This window comes from Canis lupus, chromosome X (assembly GCF_048164855.1).
Source record: "Canis lupus baileyi chromosome X, mCanLup2.hap1, whole genome shotgun sequence".
NCBI classification, from domain to species: domain Eukaryota; kingdom Metazoa; phylum Chordata; class Mammalia; order Carnivora; family Canidae; genus Canis; species Canis lupus.
The window spans coordinates 14751841-14771508 of NC_132876.1; the positions used below are offsets into that span (position 1 = coordinate 14751841).

General features: G+C 41.4%; 1 protein-coding gene across 4 annotated transcripts in view; it reads left to right on the plus strand.

The window, feature by feature from the left end:
• Positions 1 to 19668, plus strand: part of FGF13 (fibroblast growth factor 13) — a 500418-nt gene that overhangs the window by 290373 nt on the left and 190377 nt on the right. For 2 of the 4 annotated variants that reach the window (XM_072818035.1, XM_072818033.1), the window contains exon 3: positions 8771 to 8938. The exons of the other annotated variants lie outside the window; for them this stretch is intronic. In XM_072818035.1, the coding sequence (XP_072674136.1) occupies positions 8771 to 8938 (168 nt within the window). The remainder of the gene's footprint in view (positions 1 to 8770; positions 8939 to 19668) is intronic. 4 annotated transcript variants of the gene reach the window in all.

Sequence of the window (19668 nt, forward strand, 5' to 3'; positions counted from 1 at the left end):
CTTCGTGTGTATGGAGTACCTATCAAGGGCTAGGCATTGTGCTACCCACATATGCTTCTACCCACAAAATCTCTCTTAATTCTTAAAACAGCCCTGTTGAACACTGTGATTCAGTTTGGTCATCTATAAAAGATGGGACATGGATGTGCCCAAGGTCATAGCAGAGGTGGCAGGGTTGCCACAAATATACATTGAAGTGCTGCCCAAATAGTTGTTTGGCCTTGAGAGAGAAGGAAGTAAACCCAGACAGAGTCTGCACTGTGTGCCAGCCACTGTTCTAGGCAAATCTTGACTTCTAGGTGTGTAGCAGTCACCTCAGAATGTTTTGAAAAGACTGATGCTGATTCTCTTGGTCTGAATTTGGTGAGGCTAAGAGCCTGCATTTCTAACAAGCTCCCATGTGGTATCTGTGCTGCTGGTTCAGGGCCTTCCTTTAAGAACAGCGGGCATCCCATTTTATGGGTGAAGAAACTAAGCCTCCGAGAGGGTACATAGCTTGCTCAACGCCACACTGTGGAGACCACTTATGGTCTCAGACCTGGGATTTGAAACCAGGACAGATTGGTTGTAAGGCCTTTGCCTATACACCCCTCTGCATTCCCTAAGGCTTTTGAGACTTTCTCCTTGAAAGATCCATTTGTGTTCCTTACTCAATTATAAGGCCTAGCACCTAAAAGTCCCAGTTTCTTTAGAGTTCTTCCTTCTTTGCTCAGGATAACATCTTTGCAGTTAATCATGCTTACATTTGTGGCTTTATTTTTTCTCTTGTTCCCTCAATTAGACATATTGGTTTGCCACCTTAGCTGCACAATTAGAAACATCCGAGAAGCTTTTTAAGGACTACTATGACCCACATCGTGCTATGCAACCAATTAAATGAGAATCTCTAGAGGTGAGCCTTTTTTTAAAAAGCTCCCCAGGCAATTCTGATTCTGGGGCTAGAGTGGAGAACCCCTGAATTACAGGGTTCAAAGAAGCAATTTCTGGGAAATGTATCCCCAATCTCTAATTGTCTGATGTCATGAAAGAAGTCCCAGCATATTTAGCCAATCACCAACAAAGTTCCCAATGAATTCTTGGCACCATTTTGTTTTGTGACTGGGAGCTTAGACTGTACTTGGTTAAGGCTGTAGCATATGGAAACTTGGAAATAGCTGTGTGGATCTTGAGGGTGAGGAGCCTATGTAAGGAGCTGATGTGGAGGGACCAGGGTAGCAAGATGAGGCATCATGGGCTGGCTTCAGGCCAAAGACATATGTTGTCACCAGCCTAAGACATTCACCTTGAGGGGTGTTGATAAGAATATAGCTTCATTTGACTCAGTTCAACAGAACTGGCTGGTGAGAGAATGAATCATTTTGAAAAAAATAATAAAGAGAACAGAGGGCAGGGATGGATTAATGCACTGGTAGAGCTGTGGGCAAGCCATGGTGGTTGCTCCAGCTGGAACGGGGCTGCTATGTGGAGATATGGACTGCTGTACAATTTTATACCTCATATAGCACCGCCGCACAATGCATGGTGGCAATGCTGGGCTGAGATATGGAAAGAAATGGAAATCATAAGATGACAGGGGGCCAGGGCCCATCCTCCAAGGGGGGAAAGAGGACTTTTCACTGGGGACAATGTGGAAAGGCTTGAATTATTCTGCACCCCAGTTGTGCAGTTGAATCAGCTGAGGAACTTGGAAACCTACCAGTGCCTGGCCCCAGCCTGGAGATTCTGGTTGAATTGATCACTGTGGGTATCTTACTTTTTTAAAGTGCCCCAGGTCACGCTAATGCTCCAACACAGCTGAGAACTGTGGTTTAGACTGTGGTTGCACCAGGCTGAGGGGAACTCGGCTAGGTGGAGATAGCTGAAACAGGCTATTTTTCTTGTTAACGGACTCATTTCTGTCTTCATTAGGAGGATGCTTCCTCCCTGGTGACTTGGGCTTTTAGAAGATGGGAAGGCCAGGCTTCAAGAAAGCTCCCTGGATAAGGTCAGAGAGAGTTTCCCAGCCTCCTCTTTGTACTTCTCATACCCATCCAAGCCAGGTCTTTGGTTGGCTGTGCCCCACCTGTTATTCACAGCAGGTGTCTGAGGATGCTCACCATAGGTGCTGCCCAGTGTCATCATTTGCCGGAAAAAGCCTTTGCCCTAGGCTGAGCAATGACTCCACTGATGTGTAGCAGTTGTGCTTGACATCTTGCCAGTCAAAGGCTTTCTGTTACCGAGGTGATGGGGCACACTCACTGGTGCATTTCCTTCTCTTTCTTGTCTGGACTGTGCGGGGTAGTAATCATGCCCCAAACAGAATAGCGGAGTCCTGGCAGGATGCTTAGCATCTCTAAGGGTCACAAAGAGACTTCCAGGATTGGTACTTATTCTCTATAAAGAGGTTTATAAACCAGAGGGGCTTTATCCATCATCAAGTCCAGCGATTCTCAGCTAAGGTGATTTTGCCTTCATCCTGCTAGGAAGGGATATTTGGCAATATCTGGAGACATTTTTGGTTGTCACAACTTGGCCAGGGGAGGAGAGTGAAGGGATGGTACTGGCACCTCGTGAGGAGAGGCCAGGGATGCTGCTAAACATCCTTTGATGCACAGAACAGCCTCTTAAAACAAAGAATTATCTAGCCCCAATGTCAAAAGTGCCAGTGTTGAGAACCCTTGGCCTAGTACCCATCACTTTTGAAATGGGAAAATTGAGGCTCAGAGGTGAAGTGGCATTCCAAAGGTCCCCCAGAAGGTTAGCAGTGAGGCCTGGTGTCCTCACTGCCAGAGTGCAGTGCTCAACAGTTTCATCTCTCTCACAGATAGCATTTCTTCCATGGCTGTGTCCACTGTGTGCCTGCCAGCTGCCAGGCAACATGCTGAACCCCTTCCATTTATGATCCCTTCTCAGCACACACTTTCAGGGTAGGCATGACTCTCCCTAGAAGGGAGTGATCTTATGCATGCAGAGCTACCATGTGCAAAAGCATTCTAGGCCATTAGGGAAAGCAAAGATGACACCAAAAGACATGGTTCTTTCCCTCTGGAACTTACATTTAAGTTGTGGAGGAAAGACATACATATGAAAACAATTGTCAACCTAACGTTTCAGTAAAAGCCTATTATGATAACCCAAAAACTATAGAGTGATAAATAAGACAATTAATGTTCCTGCTTGAGAGAGCTTCTCAATATTCTTGTAGGGAGAGTGAGACAAGACACATGCACATGTGCATCCCTGCGCACATGCATACACATACATGCACACATACATGCACACATTTACAAATTATAATTGTGTACAGACCTACCTAAGGTAGCCAAGAAGACATTTCTGAGAAGGTGACATTTAAGTAGAACTTGGTAGGACATAGAGGGGGAGTCATAATCAGCAGCAAGTATATGGTCTTCGGGCAAGAAAATGTTTACCATATTCTAGATACTAATGGAAAAATCTAGTGTGAGGAAGAACAAGAGAGGTATTGATGGAATTGAGGAGGTGGGAAGCCACCACGACAGAGAGTCTGCATTTAATCCTACTGCAAAAAGAACAAAACAGCCTGAACAAACAAAATTTGGAGGAACTCCTAATAGTGGCTGAGGGGGCTGAATGGAGACGGGGGAGGTTGCAAAGAAGAAGGCAACTGAAACTTCTGGAAGAAGTATTTTAAAGTTGTTTTTAGGCTGATCATTAGTATTCAATTCCGTTAAGTGAATTACTTACTTCAGTTACTCATTTACCTTAGACCTGCCATCCGGGATCCCTGGGTGGCACAGTGGTTTAGCGCCTGCCTTTGGCCCAGGGTGTGATCCTGGAGACCCGGGATCGAATCCCACATCGGGCTCCCTGCATGGAGCCTGCTTCTCCCTCTGCCTATGTCTCTGCCTCTCTCTCTCTCTCTCTCTGTGTGACTATCATAAATAATAAATTAAAAAAAAGACCTGCCATCCTGATCATTTTCACTCTGGCAGTAGAGTTTAAATATCATATACAGATAAGTAATAGGTAGTTAGCCAGAAGGCAAAATGGAGGTCTTGAGCTAACTCATCCTGTGGTTGAATGTACTTTTCAGCATGACAGGTGCTCGATGACATGGAAGAGTAATTGCTCCAATTACTCCTATTTTCTTCTCACCTTTTTTCTCATTATGTGAGGACATTTGATAATGTGTATATTTTGCCACATTTTCTGATTCATAGGTGTTTTTATGTAGTTGTCTCTTGGAGTCACTAATATATGTCTAATAACTTTGATTGGTAGTTCCAATCATTTCATTTCTGTTGCCCTGGTGATCTCAGATTCGCTTTGATTTAGAATCAGGTACCATTAATTACGTATGTTGAGTCATCTCTGTGAAGAGTTCATTTGAAAGCAAAAAAAAAAAAAAAAAAAACACCATCATCAAATAATTGAGGGATTGTTAACTGCTTCCAGTTTGAAGCCAGCAAACCTTGAAAATTACAGTGACCTGGCAAGGGGGCAAGGGCCTATGTGGCATTGTCGAAATAGTTTCCTAGGCTGTCTCTAGTTGCCTTTCTGTCTTTGGATGAAGAAAGAAAAATGTGAAAGAAAAATGTGTTAGAGGCAGGGGTAATCTTTTAAGCTAAGTCATACTGAAGTACCCTATTCCTTTTTAATTTAGTGTTTGTACAACGCAGTCTTACTTTAGATTTTGCTGGTAAACATGCTGGAATCATGGCTCTCAGGCTGGGCTTTGTCAAAGTACCCTTTCCTGAGCTTTATTTTTCTTATGTTTTGAGACAAAGGGGTTGCATTTAATAATCTCTGAAGAAATTTTGTTTGGAATGACATGGAGGATTACATTGTAGTGTTTGTGATATTGCTAAATATTTGGGTAGCTGTTTTATGTAGCCAATGTTATACTTATTGGTAAAGTTCTAGAGCAAAACAACTGGATTTTTAAAAATAGGGATAAATGTTAACTTCATTAATTAAAAACACCTTTAAAAGGTACATTACATTGGGATTATTTTTTTTTAGTTTTTTTAAAGTTCAATTTGCCAACATATAGTATAACACCCAGTCTCACATTGGGATTATTTTTTATTGGTGATTAAGTTTTGCTATGGATTATTGCTTTCTCTGTGTCTAGTTGAAAATGGGAATACTGTATCTCTGTGAACATGAGTAGCTTAGACCAGGTCATCAGGCTTAGACTTAAACCCCCTTCCCTTGCCCTAACTGCCCCCCTACCCCTGTCCTTGATCTTGGTGATTGCTGAAAGACCTAGAGGACAGTGGGGATGGTTTAGTAACAATCCAGTGCTGCCGCTGGGACACCAATTCTAGATGCAGGCTTACCTACCTCAGTGGTTAGTCAATAGAACACCATTTATAACAGGCCCTAGTTCTTTCATAAATTGTGCTCATAACAGTCATCCCCTTCCTAAAGTCACTTATTCTTGTCACTTCCATGTCTGAGTATGCCACCTGCCAGTGTCTGCGTGTCTGGATGTGTGGATTTGCATGTGTGCACTTGTCTTCTCCCAGCTCTTGACCACTCCTGTGGGACTTTGCAATCCCGAGGAAATGGGCTGGGTGATCAAGGCCAAGGTCACTGGCTATATGGGTGCAATTTCCCAGGAAAGGCCTACCTCTTGGTAGCTGTTGTCATGGGGCTCAGCAACCTTCCTCAAAGCATGGGGCCACATGGTCTGGAAATCAACCATGGGCTACTCTTCCGGTCTTATTTGTCGTGAAGAGTTAAGTTGAGCCTCTGAAACTGGAGGAGGCTTTGTGTAAATCCACTGTCTACCTAATCACTGGAGTCATTTATCTCCCTCCAAGATCGGATAAATCTATTGTTGGGGAGGGCAGCAGGAGTCATTGCATAAATCTGGACAGATAGTTCAAATGAATAGAAGAAGGAGTGGCCTACAGAGGATAGAGGTCTTGGGCAAGAAGGGAATGTACTAGAAGGAGGAAGATGGCAGAAAACATTGGGCTAAGCCAGGGAAAAAAGAGTCACATTCTTTTCTTCCTGTTTTGATGAGTTGGTTACTTTACAAGCCTCCTCCCCCTTTTATAGAGCTAATGCTCCTTGAAAGCTTTGCATCCTCATCTCTTTTCTAAAGAAGAAGAATTAAGGTGCTCACCCGCCCTAGTGCTGGGGTCCTGTGGGAAGTCCCCTGCCAATCCTGTTGCTGTCATTGCACATATAGCCACTGTCCTACCTGAGGGAGCCCTGGGAATAAGTGGATTTGATACAATAGTTTTAATTTTTCATGTAGAATATCCTCAAGTTCGGAAATTTTATAGACCCAAGTGAGGTGTTGCCCATGCAGTGTCACTTCTGGTTAAAAAGTCCACAGTGGTTCTAGCTCTTGTGTCAACGTGACACCAAGCTATTGACAATTGACTTTTTTTTCTGTTTTGCCTGAATTGACTGATGTTTGGGGCATTGAGTAGCGACAGGCTGAGACCCAAAGCTGAGCCATTAACTCCCAGATGTTCACAATTTCCAAGGAAATGTTCTATGCCTGTGGTTATTACTCACATGGCTCCTTAAACGCTCTCATCTTGGCACCTTTTGCGCTTGCTGAATTCAATTTGAAGGAAGAACAGGAGAGAGAATTTTGTGGAAAGCAATTATCCTGCACTTTTGTGACCTTCATGCTTTCCCCATCATGATGAATTTTGGGACTGGTTCTTGTATCGGACAGCATGTCGCTTTTATTAGGATTTTGTTGTATGTTACAGATAACCAGTTGTATATAATTAAACAATAATGATGGCAGCGCAAGGCATTTTCTGGGAATTAATGACCAGCTGGGAAAAGCTGATGGCCGGAGAGTCAGCAAAAGGCTATTAGCTTCAGTCTGCCATTAATCTCCAGAAATGCCCATTTGTGACGTCATTGTTGGTATTGCAAAATGAGGGTGGAAGTCAATTTCCTGATGTTTATCATGGGCTTCTGAATGACAAGTTCCCTATGTATTATCAAAAAGTTGTTCTTTTCTTCTTATTCCTCCAATTGTCCTTTCATCGTAAAATATATTTTTTATATACAGTGCGTGAAAGTGGAATTTCTTAGCTTCTATATAATGATGGGAGTTCCTTTTTTTAAAGAGTTCCAAGTTTGGGAGGTTTTCTTTAAATATTTTGGGTGGTAGAACCAGAATTGGTCTTCAGCTGTGATGCTGGAATTTGATAAGTGTCTATATTATCATAACTCTGCTCATAGCAGGAAATGGTTGCAAATGTTTTGAATAGCAGCTGTTGCTAGGAAAGATGTGCATTTCACAACGAGATTCTATGGAGTTATAGTCACATTCCTAGTAGATGAAGGGAACTCTCTGCCAGGAAAAACTGTGATGGTGTGCCTATATAATATTTTTGATTACTGCTGCTGAATGCTAGAGGAAAATAGAGAGCTGACTAAAATATTCATCACCTTCTTGCATAATTTAATGGCTTATAAAGGAAGACAACAATTGCACATACAAGCCATCTATCAATAACTTGTTCTAAACTCATAATGCTAATTTAAAAGTTTTGTTGGTTTTTACACCATTTTTTTTAGCCCAACATGAAAGAAAGTTCTTAAAGGTCATTAAAATCCCAGCCAATGAGCTGGAATGCTTTGCCAAACACAGAAGCTTCAGGTCCCACTGAATACCAACCAGAAGCTGTTTATATTTTACAAACACCACAGAATTATTCTCCAGATAAGAGGGTTGCTGGTGGTATCGGTCCTTCTAAATGCATGCTAAGTGTATGCATTTGGGGGAGTAGGATGAGTCAGCATGCCATTAATCACAGCTTTAGAGGCACTGACTCACTCCTGGCAAAATGGAACGGCCTCATTGGGAAGGGTGTGAAAGAGAAAAAAAAATCCACTCTGGGGTCAGTTCCCTGTTATGCAAATACAGATCGAATTTGTACCCCACTCCCCTCAGTGGGTGGTTTTCAGGCTGAAGAATGTTGTGGTGGACCCTGTAAAAGCAGAACCCATGGGTTTGTTTTTGTTTTTTTTTTTTTTTTTGCAGGGAGAAAGCGCTAGTTATTGACAATCTTGGTTAGGAAATCCAGAAAGGGTCTGGAAAGAAGGTGAGAGGGGCTTGGGATATATCTAAGGCCAGGCCAAATTTCGTGAACCAGGTAGGTCTTTCATACAGATCCGGTGTTGATTGTTAGGCTCTCAACTAGAATTTCTTGTTCTCATTAAGGGGTTCTGAATATCTGAAGAATATGTGCAACAGCTCCAGTTCTCTTTGAAAATCAAAGATTAAAGAGCAGCGCCCTTGAATCTTCTGTGTGACTGAGTATATGTTGTGCTAAAGTCAGGTTCTCCCGGGGAGCAGACCAAGGAAAGAAACATCAACTAAGACACTGACAATTGGGGGACATCAGCCAGTTCAACCTGCAGATATTTATAATTGTATCTTAAGCTGAAACATGTGAGCGAGTATATGGTGTTTATTTAGATACAATATGGTTATTGATGTTAAGGCTCCTGGCCTTATTTTTATCGGCCTTCTTATTTATTTATTTTTTGGTTTTATGTGCTCCTGGCCCAGTTTCACGCCCTTAAATTTTCGTTACACTAGCAACAGAGCTCTACGTAGTTGAGGAAGCTATTCCCAGGGCTTGGTTATTTTAAAGTCAGCCCCTAAGAATAACATCTGAAAGCCATTCAATGATTTGCTTTGAGACTTTTCTTAGGAATGTTGTTTCTTTGGTCTTCCCTGGGAGTAGATGTGATTTAAGACGTTCGCTGCTTTCATGAAGCTCTAACTCGAGTTCATTTTGTTATGTGGTGACCACAGTTCTGGATGACGCCCCCCCTGGCACACAGGAATACATTATGTTACGGCAAGATTCCATCCAATCTGCGGAATTAAAGAAAAAAGAGTCCCCCTTTCGTGCTAAGTGTCACGAAATCTTCTGCTGCCCGCTGAAGCAAGTACACCACAAAGAAAACACAGAGCCCGAAGGTTTGTGCACGCCGGCCGCGTGTTTTGCTTGTTTTCTCTCCTTCTTTCTTTCTCTTTCTTTTTGACTGTGCATTGCCCTCTGGTGTGCTGTGTGGTGGCGGGCCCCTGGCAGGTAGGAGGACCCCCGGCGCGCCGGTGACTGTGTCGTGCGGGCTCGGAAGGGACCCTGCGTGACACAGTCCCTGGGGCGCAGCACGCAGCAGCCTCTGCTTCTCGTGGCTGAGCCGGGTTCGGCTGCCCCATCCTGGCTGCCGACATTGCTTGCTCCCACAGCCAACCTCTGGCCACGTCTGGGTCCCATCACCCGGCATTCCTGAGACAGCAGTGGGCTGAGGAATGACACTTCCCAAATGACTGAGTGAGAAGATGGTTCCAAATTCTCGGGCTCTCCTCCGCTCCGTAAAGCTTCCTGCATTGTGCTTGAAGAATGCTCGCGATCTCCGTAGTCCGCTGAAGCCGGGCCTGCCGTCTCATGTAATGCACGCCCCGTTGCACTTTGCCATGGTGAAATGCATGCCTCCAGGAAACCATGAGTGGTTTGGTGGGGTTTTTTCCCCCTTTGCAGCTCAAGGACAGGTGTGGAAAATTCGACTTGCTGGTACTTAAAGTGGGGTCGGTAGTGTGGCCATCGCCATCCGCGCTGCGGATCTATCGCTAAAGTACCTCGTCTGTCTAGATAGAGTATTCCTGTTTTCCCCTCTTTTTTTTTTTTTTGCACATACCAAACGGGAACATTTTTCACGTGACAAAATGTGGTCTTTGCCATTTGTGTACATTGCAACTCCCAAGGTGCCAGTTGAGAAGCCCCCTGTGTGTGCTAATTCCTCATGGTAAAAACAGCCTGTGTTCCCTCCAGGGCAGATCCTAGTGATGCAGTTGACCGGGGAGTGACATTGGAAGTGACAAAATGCACCTTCCCTTTGGCAGTGGGTGTATGTACACTTCTCCATAAATGGTGCTGGTATGATTTCTAAAAGCGACTTTGTTCCTATTTCAGGTTGCCCTTTTGCAACATTTCGGGTATCTGCCTTACAACTGTCTTTCCGACCTAGAAAAACTGCCACGTGGTTCTGTTTAAAGTTTGGTGTGGAAGGAGACGACTCCAGATTGACTCTAGTCCATAGTTCTGGACTCAATATTTTACATCGCAGAGCCCCCCTTCCCCTCACTTCCAACGAGGGTTTTAAATGTTCACTGGCAGAAAAGGAGCGGTGTACATTTTACTATGTTTCTTTATATTTCCGCATTAGAATAGAATGTTTGCCTTTGTTTCTTACCCATGCTTTGGTATCCCAGCTGTCTACTTTGGGCATGAGTTCTGATGTTAACACTTAACCCATCTGGAGATGTAGATGATGACCCTTTACAGTGAGTAAAATGAATCTTTTGGTGGTTTGGTAGAGAGGATACCAACTTGACTTTATGCTTCCATGAAACAAAAACTTTCAACGAGTGACAGTTACTTATTTATGATGCGTTCCAATATTTTCTGCTTTCTTTTCTCTAAAATGACATGTGTGTATTTGCAAGTATAAAACCAGTATCTGTGTTATAGATATAGAGCGTTTATTATGTAGTCATATATGTGAAACATATATAACACAATTAAATATATGTGTGACCGATACTATACTATTTTTCTACTCGCATGTCAGCCTGAAAAACAGAATTGGGTGAGAGGAAGAAAAAGAAGCAATTTGAGAAGCACCTGGTTAAATTCAGTCAAGCAATCAGAAACTTACTTCGAATTATTTTAACAGTACTCACTTAAGAAAAATACAGTTGGATACATTTAAACCCTCATCCCCTTTCTTACTACAGACAATTTTGGCAGGATCTGTCAATTTTTAGAATATCACCTGGAGCATATTGTATATACATACTGTTATGAATGTTTTCAGATATGAAAAATTCTTTAGGAATGGGTAGTGGTAAAACTCCTTATACAAGGTTTGGATAGTTTTTAATCTCTCATTTCATCCACACGTTGAGTGGCTGCCATCATGCTTTAATGTGACTATCATCCTTTCACTTGTACACTTTGATGATGGGCATTGTCTTCTTTCAGATTGAAGATTTTCCTTATCTCGCTCTCCTTCCAGGTCCTCTGGGATAGTGAAGCTAACATTTCCCTCCTTACCCCTATGGCTTATTCATAAATAGTACTAGACTCATTACAGGCTTTCTGAAATGACATTTGAATACTGTTTATACTTTTACTGTACCCCCTTCAAACAAGGTTCTCAGAAGTTAATGGCAAACCCAGACCTTGAAATGAAAACACTTGATCTCTGTACAAATTAGAGCGGTCCAGAAGATCTTAGATGGGGTGAGAGCAATCATGCTGTGGAAGCAGTCTAGGATAAATAAGGAGACTCTGCCAAGAAACTAACATGCTTGCTTCATGTAGGATGCCAAAGCTCGTCATTTCCAGGAGGTGAAGGAACTGCAGGTTTGGAAGGGTTCAGTGGTCACTCTGGCAACCTGGAAGATTTTTGCAAGACTGGTTTTTAAATGCTGTAAAGTACAGTCTTAAGTTTTCTCTTATAGTTGCTGTAACATGTTATTGCAATAAGTGGAAATAAAAGGCCTCTTACAAATAGAGTCTTAACTGTAAACTATATCCATACTTTGAAACATTTTATTCCCATGTGAAGCATTTTGAAGAGAGTTCCTCACATGGTTTCTGGGCCACAGCATGAGACCTTAACTGACCTTGGCTGTGGATACCTACCAGTTTCACGGCATGTGAAGGCAATGGACAGGATAACCTCTTCTAACGAGGTGGTTTTTATATAACCCTCAAGTGAAAAATGAAACCTTCGTTGAAATTTGGGAGGAAAATAAAAGTTTGAATTGGGTAAGTTTAGAAATGATGAAATTAGGTCAAAGAGCTTTATGTGTATTACAATAAAGTTGCAATTAATTTTATTCTTACTGAATTGATAAAAATCGACCAACCCTTTTTCTATTATTTTAGACAAAGTCTTGGTGTTTTGTTTGATCGGTGATGTCTTTGTGAGGGCCAGATTATCCCTGTGAGACTTGGTATAGACCATTTATTTACAGTTCACAGTCATCTGTCTTTTAAAAGGTATTTTTATATCCTGTCCAGGGCACTCAGAAGCCATGTGAAACAATGCATTGAAGGATGGAACTATCCCACTGGCTTTTCAGGATACACTAAAGCCAAATCACACTTTGCCAAAAACAGGTTTCTATTTCTGAGCAGCCAATTCCAAAATAAGTTCTTTAATCTGTTCCAAACGCTTGTGATTTTGAGAGATATGATTATTTCCATAAAAACCACTTATGATGTAATCTTATGTGAGTACTGGAATTTGGCTGAAGACGCACATACAAGTATCTGAGAGTCTAATGTGGCTCAGTACCAGCAACGCTCTTTGTTATAAGAAAAGCCACACAGAGAGTGGCGGTTGTTATCAAGATCTTTCTCCTTACTGTTCCAGGAGCCTTTTGAGAAGAGAAAATACAGTCTGGTAGCTTTTATTCTTTCCTTTCATTGTCATGTGTGCCAAAATGAAATCCCTGATTTTGAGTAACTTCTGAGAGCCAGCCTATTATCCTCATACTTGTTTCCTAAATGCCAGTCTCAGGGCTTTTTATGGATGTTTGAAGATTGTTCAAAGGAATCATACCAAGATATACAGGCTTGCAGGTCGATACTGTTGAAAATCTACTGAGAGAAATAAATCCTGGATTTTCAGTATTTGCTTTTAGGATTAAAAATCCTGTTTACAATAGTAAATTTGAAGGAGTCAACACAATGTAGAAAAAATATTACAGAGCTCGGGGGTTTGTCACCCAGTCTTTTGATCAAGCATTTGGCCTTTTTCTTACAGTCTTGTTTATATTTATATTCCATCTCCCTCAGGGCATCTATAACCTTTTAATTCAGAGAGGCATCCAACCATAGTGACTTTGGTTGGAGGAGAAGAGAATCTGTGCTCAAGAGTGGTGATGAAGGATGGCAGCTTTTACCAACCAAAGGAAAGCAAAATTATGTGCCAAATGTTAAGGGGGCATATTTGTAACTAGTGCCAACGACTGTTGCTCTGATGTTGGCTTGCTTTCTTTACACCCGAAAAAGAATATGTCTCCATGAATAGCATTAGTCTTGCCTAAATGGAAGGAGAGGAAGAGGGTAGAAGAATAGTAAAGCGCGTACAAAGGGAAATGTCTTTATTTTCATCCTTACTTTTTCTTCGACTTTGTTGTCTCCTGTCGTGTGTCTTCCTCATTTTTAATAATAATTGGCCTTTTGAGAAAAATGGGTCTAATACTATTTGAATTAATAGTATGATAAAAACTAAGCAACCTCTGATGCTTGACACCTTGAAAATGTCTTGACTTGCGGAAGGGATGTGACGGTTCCATATCTGTCCCCTTGAGGGTGAGAACTGAGGGATATTCCTATTAGAAGAACATGGAGTCATATGTTTGGGTGACTCTGAAGAGATAAAAGACTTTATTCTTAATCTTTTAATTTCAAAATAACTATGACTTAGGGTCACCTTGCCTTTTGATGTATTACCTGAAGGATGACAAAACGACACCAGAGGGTTTTCTTTGCTCATTGAAGCAAATGGCAGCTTAATTGCAGAGTCACCAGAAAGATTTTAAAACTGGTCCAAATTGAAAACAAATTAAAGCCAGAAATCTGAAGGCCTTGGTGATTAGTAATGAGTAAATACTATCTTCTTCCCAGAAGGTATTCAAATGTGTTTCTCTCAGTTGCATGTCAGCTATTTCTTAATAGACGACTTATATCCTAAAACATTAGGAGACTAGTAATGGCACATTCTCTTGTGTCCTATTTCCCACCTACGGCAGCAAACAAAATTAAATCATATTTTGGGGATAGTTTCTACTCTCTAGAAAACTCATAATTTGATCAAGGAAGTATACTTAACAGCCAGTAATTCAATTTCAGGCCAGGATGGGCATTTATTATTCTCTTTTTAGTTACATGCATTTCAACTCACTCTCCAGGCTGGCCTTTGCAGTGGAAACTAGCAACCATTCATTTCTAGAAAATATGATTCGCTTTTTAAAGCAATAGGCCTCCTTTCTTACCTGAGCCTAGGTATTTTCATCAAGCTGGCGGTTAGGTTTTCCTGCGGTTTCCCTTTGTTAGTATCGAAGGTAGATATTTCTCCTATATGAAGCCAACACTGATGACCCATTGCAAGTTTTTTTTATGTTTAAAAGAACACTGCTCTGGGAAAATGCTCCGAAATGTCTTTTGGATGAATGACAGTGTATGGCGATGATTTTGATAAAAAAAAAAATGAAGTGAAAATCTAAGTGCCGATACTTGAAAACCTCATCCAGCCATATGGGTACTGCCCCATCAAAGCTATTATTTCTGAGTAATAGTAGTGTAGTTTAATAGTATATGGCTTCTGAGGGTCTGATATCTCAGCAACTCCTCTTGTTTGTTTGTTTGATCTTCAGAGCCAGTGGATAAACCACTTAAGAAAATATACCATTCTGACTCAGCATGGTGGGACCCAGGGAGGCTATGTTCCTTTGTCCAAAAAGACATAGCCTGAATGACTTTCAGCCATTTCCCAAAATCCAGCCCAACCCTAATGTATGAAGGCCTCACCATGTTAAGGAGATACCTAAGATTGTGCTGTAGCCTCCATTCTACTTTTTACTCTGTCTTTTGTTTTATTTATTTATTTATTTTTTGTCTTTTGTTTTAAATGATAACTTGCTTGCCTGGTTGAAGAGACTGTGGGGACTGACTATACTTTCTTCCACATGTTCTTAAATAATTAGCAGATCGATATTTTCCAAATTAATGTTTCATGAAATATTGATCATACATCTATGTGAAAAGACAGATTCTGTGATCAAATGCGTGTTTCCTAAATTCCACACCACTCTTAGAGGGTCTCAATTCATAAGAATATATTAAAAGTTTTGAGGAGCCTTATGAATCAGGAATCTGACTTTGGGCAAACATCTTCCAGCTACCAAGCACTTTTTGTTCGTAATTCCTATCAACATCCCACAAATCACTTTGGGAAACACCATGCTGGCTCCACTGAGCATCAGCTATTCCCCATCACAGCTGGGCTTTGACAAGTAATACACTTTGGGAATGAATGTTGTTCTTTATCTCTCTGCCCCCACCCTTTCCTAAGATAGGAAAGCTCCTCAAAGCGGGGTTCCACGGATCAGTGCTGGGTCTGAAATTATTTGTTACAAGTCAATGATGAGATAAGGAGCTTGTGCCAGAATATAAACCAATGCAGTGCTTTCTTCATCAAGAAAGTATTACTGTCTTGCTGTGAAAAATAATGTTAGTTGAATGAAATAAAAAATGTGTGTAGTGACATAGTTCACAGATCAGCACTAAGTCTGTGGACCATACTTTTGAGTGATGCTGCTTTAGATTACTTAGATGATTCTCAACCTTGGCTACACACTGGAATCACCCGAGGACCTTTGGAATAGTATTGATGCCTGAGCCCATCAGACCAAAACCAACCATTTAACTGATAACTTTTCCAAACAGAAACCTATAGAATCTCTCTTGGCAGAGGTAGTTTTAAAAAAGCTCCCCAGGTGATTCTAATGTGCTAACAGGGTTGGGATCACTGCCTTAGGAAAAATCACCTTGGCATAAGGTCTGGAGTGTGATGTCAACTGTCAATTCAGAATTCTTATCGTGCTGATTGCATGGGCCTCTTTAGGAGGTGCCCTGTGATGAGAGGGCACTGCTGGACAGCCAGCACTTATATGACCTTTAGAACTTGTGGCCATGTAAGGTATCCATCATTCGCAACACACACGCGTACGCACACATGCATGCGCACTCACACACACCCCTTTCTGTTGATTGTTTCCTTTACTGTGAGAAGCTTTTTATTTTGATGAGATTCCCAATAGTTTATTTTTTGCTTTTGTTTACCTTGCCGCAGGAGACATATCTAGCAAGAAGTTGCTAAGCCGATGTCAAAGAGATCGCCTGTGTTCTCCTCTAGGATTTTAATAGTGCCTTGCCTCACATTTAGGTCTTTCATCCATTTTGAATTTATTTTTATGTGTGGCATAAGAAAGTGCTCCATTTAATTCTTCTGCATGTTGCTATCCAGTTTTCCCAACACCATTTGTTGAAGATACTGTCTTTTTCCTGTTGTATATTCTTTCCAGCATTGTAAGTTAATTGACCATATACTTATGGGTTTTTCCTGGGTTTTCTATTCTGTTCTATTGATCTGTGTGTGTTTTTGTACTACTACCATACCATCTTGATCACTACTGCTTTGTAATATAACTTGAACTCCGGAATTGTGATACCTCCAGCTTTGCTTTTCTTTTTCCAGATTGCTTTGGCTATTCGGGGTCTTCTGTGGTTCCATACAAATTTAGGATTGTTCTGTGAAAAATACTGTTGATATTTTGATAGGGATTACATTAAATGTGTAGATTGCTTTGGGTAGTTATATACATTTTAATGACATTTGTTCTTCCAATCCATGAGCATGGAATGCTTTTCCATTTCTTTGTGTCATCTTCAGTTGTTTTCATTGGTGTTTTATAGTTTTCAGAGTACAGATCTTTTGCCTCTTTGGTTAAGTTTATCCCTAGGTATCTGATGGTTTTTGGTACAATTGTAGATGGGATTGATTCCTTGAATTCTTTCTGCTGCTTCATTATTGGCACACACCCCTTTCTGAAGTTCTCTTGCCTCTGCCACTCTCTGCTTTTAGATGAATTAATCAGGCTTCTCCGTAGGAGCATGGTAATCTGCCACCTTGTGACCAACATCCTTTCTTGCAAGCAATTGTTGCAACATGTGTCTTCTCAAACTACAATTCAGCTTGCAAATGCAAATGGAAGAGTTTCTTGGGACGACATAGGAGTGCACTTGAAGAAGAAGATGGAGAAGAAGGGTGTATCATATGTCAGAAAAGTACTATTACTTCTTTGCTTGATTGTTCCTGCTCTCGGTGAGATTGCAAAAGTTGGTTCAAACTGCTCATGACCTGTGTGTCTGTCCCTGAGTTACATGAGAGGCTGTTATCATCAGGACATTGCCCTCCTATCGTGCAGACATCACCAGCTCCTGCAGCATAAAATTCTTACAGCAGCATGTATGTGCTGAAGAATTTGACACAATCGGGAGATTTTAATTGCTATCCATGTTTCTAAATCCTGCCTAGCCTACATTGATTCCTATTCATTTGTTATACTCTACAGCATTTCTTAGTGTGCTCCAGAATACGCAGCTTGAATAATGCCCATGGGAAAGTGCAGAACAAGAGGTATAATATCCTGCATTTTATCAACACTTACCCTTGTCTTGCTTCACAGCTGATATCCACACTCACTCCAACACATCAAAATCACATGTCCACTTCCACCCATGTGCTAGCATATTTCTACTTACGAGCCCCAGCTATTTTAAGATATATATTCTTGGAACAGCTCCAGGTCATCCTTCAAGCCCATCCAGCTTTGGAAGCGACAAGTGTATGTTGGCTGGAAGACCAGATCTCCACAGAAGAAGGGAAAAAGTACAGTTCCACTTAGCTGCTCCTCCATATGAGAACACTGTGCGAAGCAACCTTAGAGGCATCATCACAAAATCTCTGTACGGTAGGGGCTGCTACCAACAGTTTACAGATAAGCAAACTAAAGTACGGAAAGGTTAAGTCACTTCCTTGTTAAATGACAAGAATTGATTTGAACCCCGTTTTTCTGCCCTCTGAAGCTCATGCCCCTTTCCCTCCGTGGCTTCTCCATATGTTCCATTTTTACCATCTTGCCTTCCATGTGAGTTTATTGTCTAACAGCAATTTAAGTGCAGAAGAGACATGTTAGGTTTAAAGGACTAAAATGCTATCCACACTCCATTCTCAGGCTATGCTATGAAAAGGAGTTGCCATATGTGGAAGGAACTCAGGAGTTATTTGTTAATTCCGTGGGCCTAGAGTTGGACGTAGTGCAGCACTCAAAAGAAGTAGGTGAAATGTCCCTTAGCTTTAAGGGTGTGATGACTTAATCTAGGACACACAAAAAAAGAAGATAGTGATTAGCTCTCTCTCTCTATTCTCTCTTCAATGAATAGCTGAATTCACTTTGAATGCGATAAAACTGTCCTTAGGTAGAAAACATAAACAGGTTACTTGGCCTCATCTCCTTTCTTTAAGTCGGGAGATGCTTTTCACCTGTAATGGTAGAAATGAGGAAAGGTCATTTCGAAGTATTAAAGAGCTGATTGTATTGCTGAATTTTTTCTCAGCTCAATAAAATTGCCACCATTGACAGGAATGTTATTAAGACTTGCCCAATTCCATAAGATTAGGATTACCTGGAGGTCTGGATATTAGCAATGAATTCTCTTTCATCACTTGTTGGAGCCCTACTCTCTAGCCTAAGGTAAATGATAATAAAAACAGTAATTGACAGTTATCCAGAATTTACTATGTGCCAAGCATTTTATCTAACACTAATTCTCACAACAGTCCTTGGAAAGTAGGTATTTTTTTTTCTCTCTGTATTATGAATGAGGAAACCAAGAGTCAGAGAAGTGAAATAACTTGTCCAGTGTCACCCGAGTGGGCAGTGGTAGAGCCAATACTCTAATGCTGCCTGTCTCACTCCTAAGACCGTGGTCTCTAAATTACAAGAGACTATATCTCATAACAAGGCTGAACCTAGAAATATCTTCCATTTTGTTCTCCAGTTACTCCAGTGTCCTCTTATTGAGACAAATTGCTGTATATACTAAGTAAGCAGGAGGGACCTTGTGCCTGCCGTCGGAGAAACAATAGACTTAAAAGGTGCCTTGCTCTTCAGAGAAAAGAGAAACAGCTAGATTTAACTTTAAAATGTTTACAGGACAAATTCTCATCAAATTTGACTTGGTCAAAATGCTTTATATCTTGCAGTATCAGAATTCAGATTTATTCCCTGAGCTGGTATACGTTTATTTAGCTGCAGGCCAGATATTAATCCCTCAGGCCAACTGACCTCCCACCTCAAAACATCATCTCACAAAATATCTGTTGCGATAAGTCCCTGGATGATAAAACCTTCATTACAAGGTGAGAACTGACTTAAGGCACGTGAAGAAAAAGTCCTTCCAAACTGGGTTGGGTCACTGTCAAGATATTGTTCTGTGTGACTTTCACAAGGAGCGAGACTGCGTGAAATGGTCCATTTCCCTCCAGAAGCATGAAGAAGTAGGTCTCAGGAATTTGTGTGATACCTTCTGCTCAGGACATTCTATAGTGTGCTTTGGTGAGATGCTTCGCTATCAATTTTTAACATCTTTTATATGCCAGGCACTTCAGATTTATTACTGTTAATCTTCCCAACCCATGAGGTAGGTGTCATCAGTCTTCAAGGGTACAGTGGGGGAAACTGGAGTGCAGAGAGATGAAATAACTTGCTCAAAGTCATACAACTAATAAGTGTCTTAATTGGGATTTGAAGCCAAGTCTTTTTCTCTCCCAAGCCTGGTTGGTTTCTTCTACGTTGTGCTGCCTCAGCTTGTTCTATACCATGACCTCTGACTCCCCCTTTCAGGTGCAAGGCATGAGAAAAGAGCTCAGCACCATCCTGTCCACTGCTGGTGACAGGTGCTGTTTGGAAGAAAACTCTAGAGCTGTCTTTAACCACCCAACAGAGTACACATACCCAGTGCATACACTGGGAGATGTGTCATGTGTTTCTCTACAACCTAG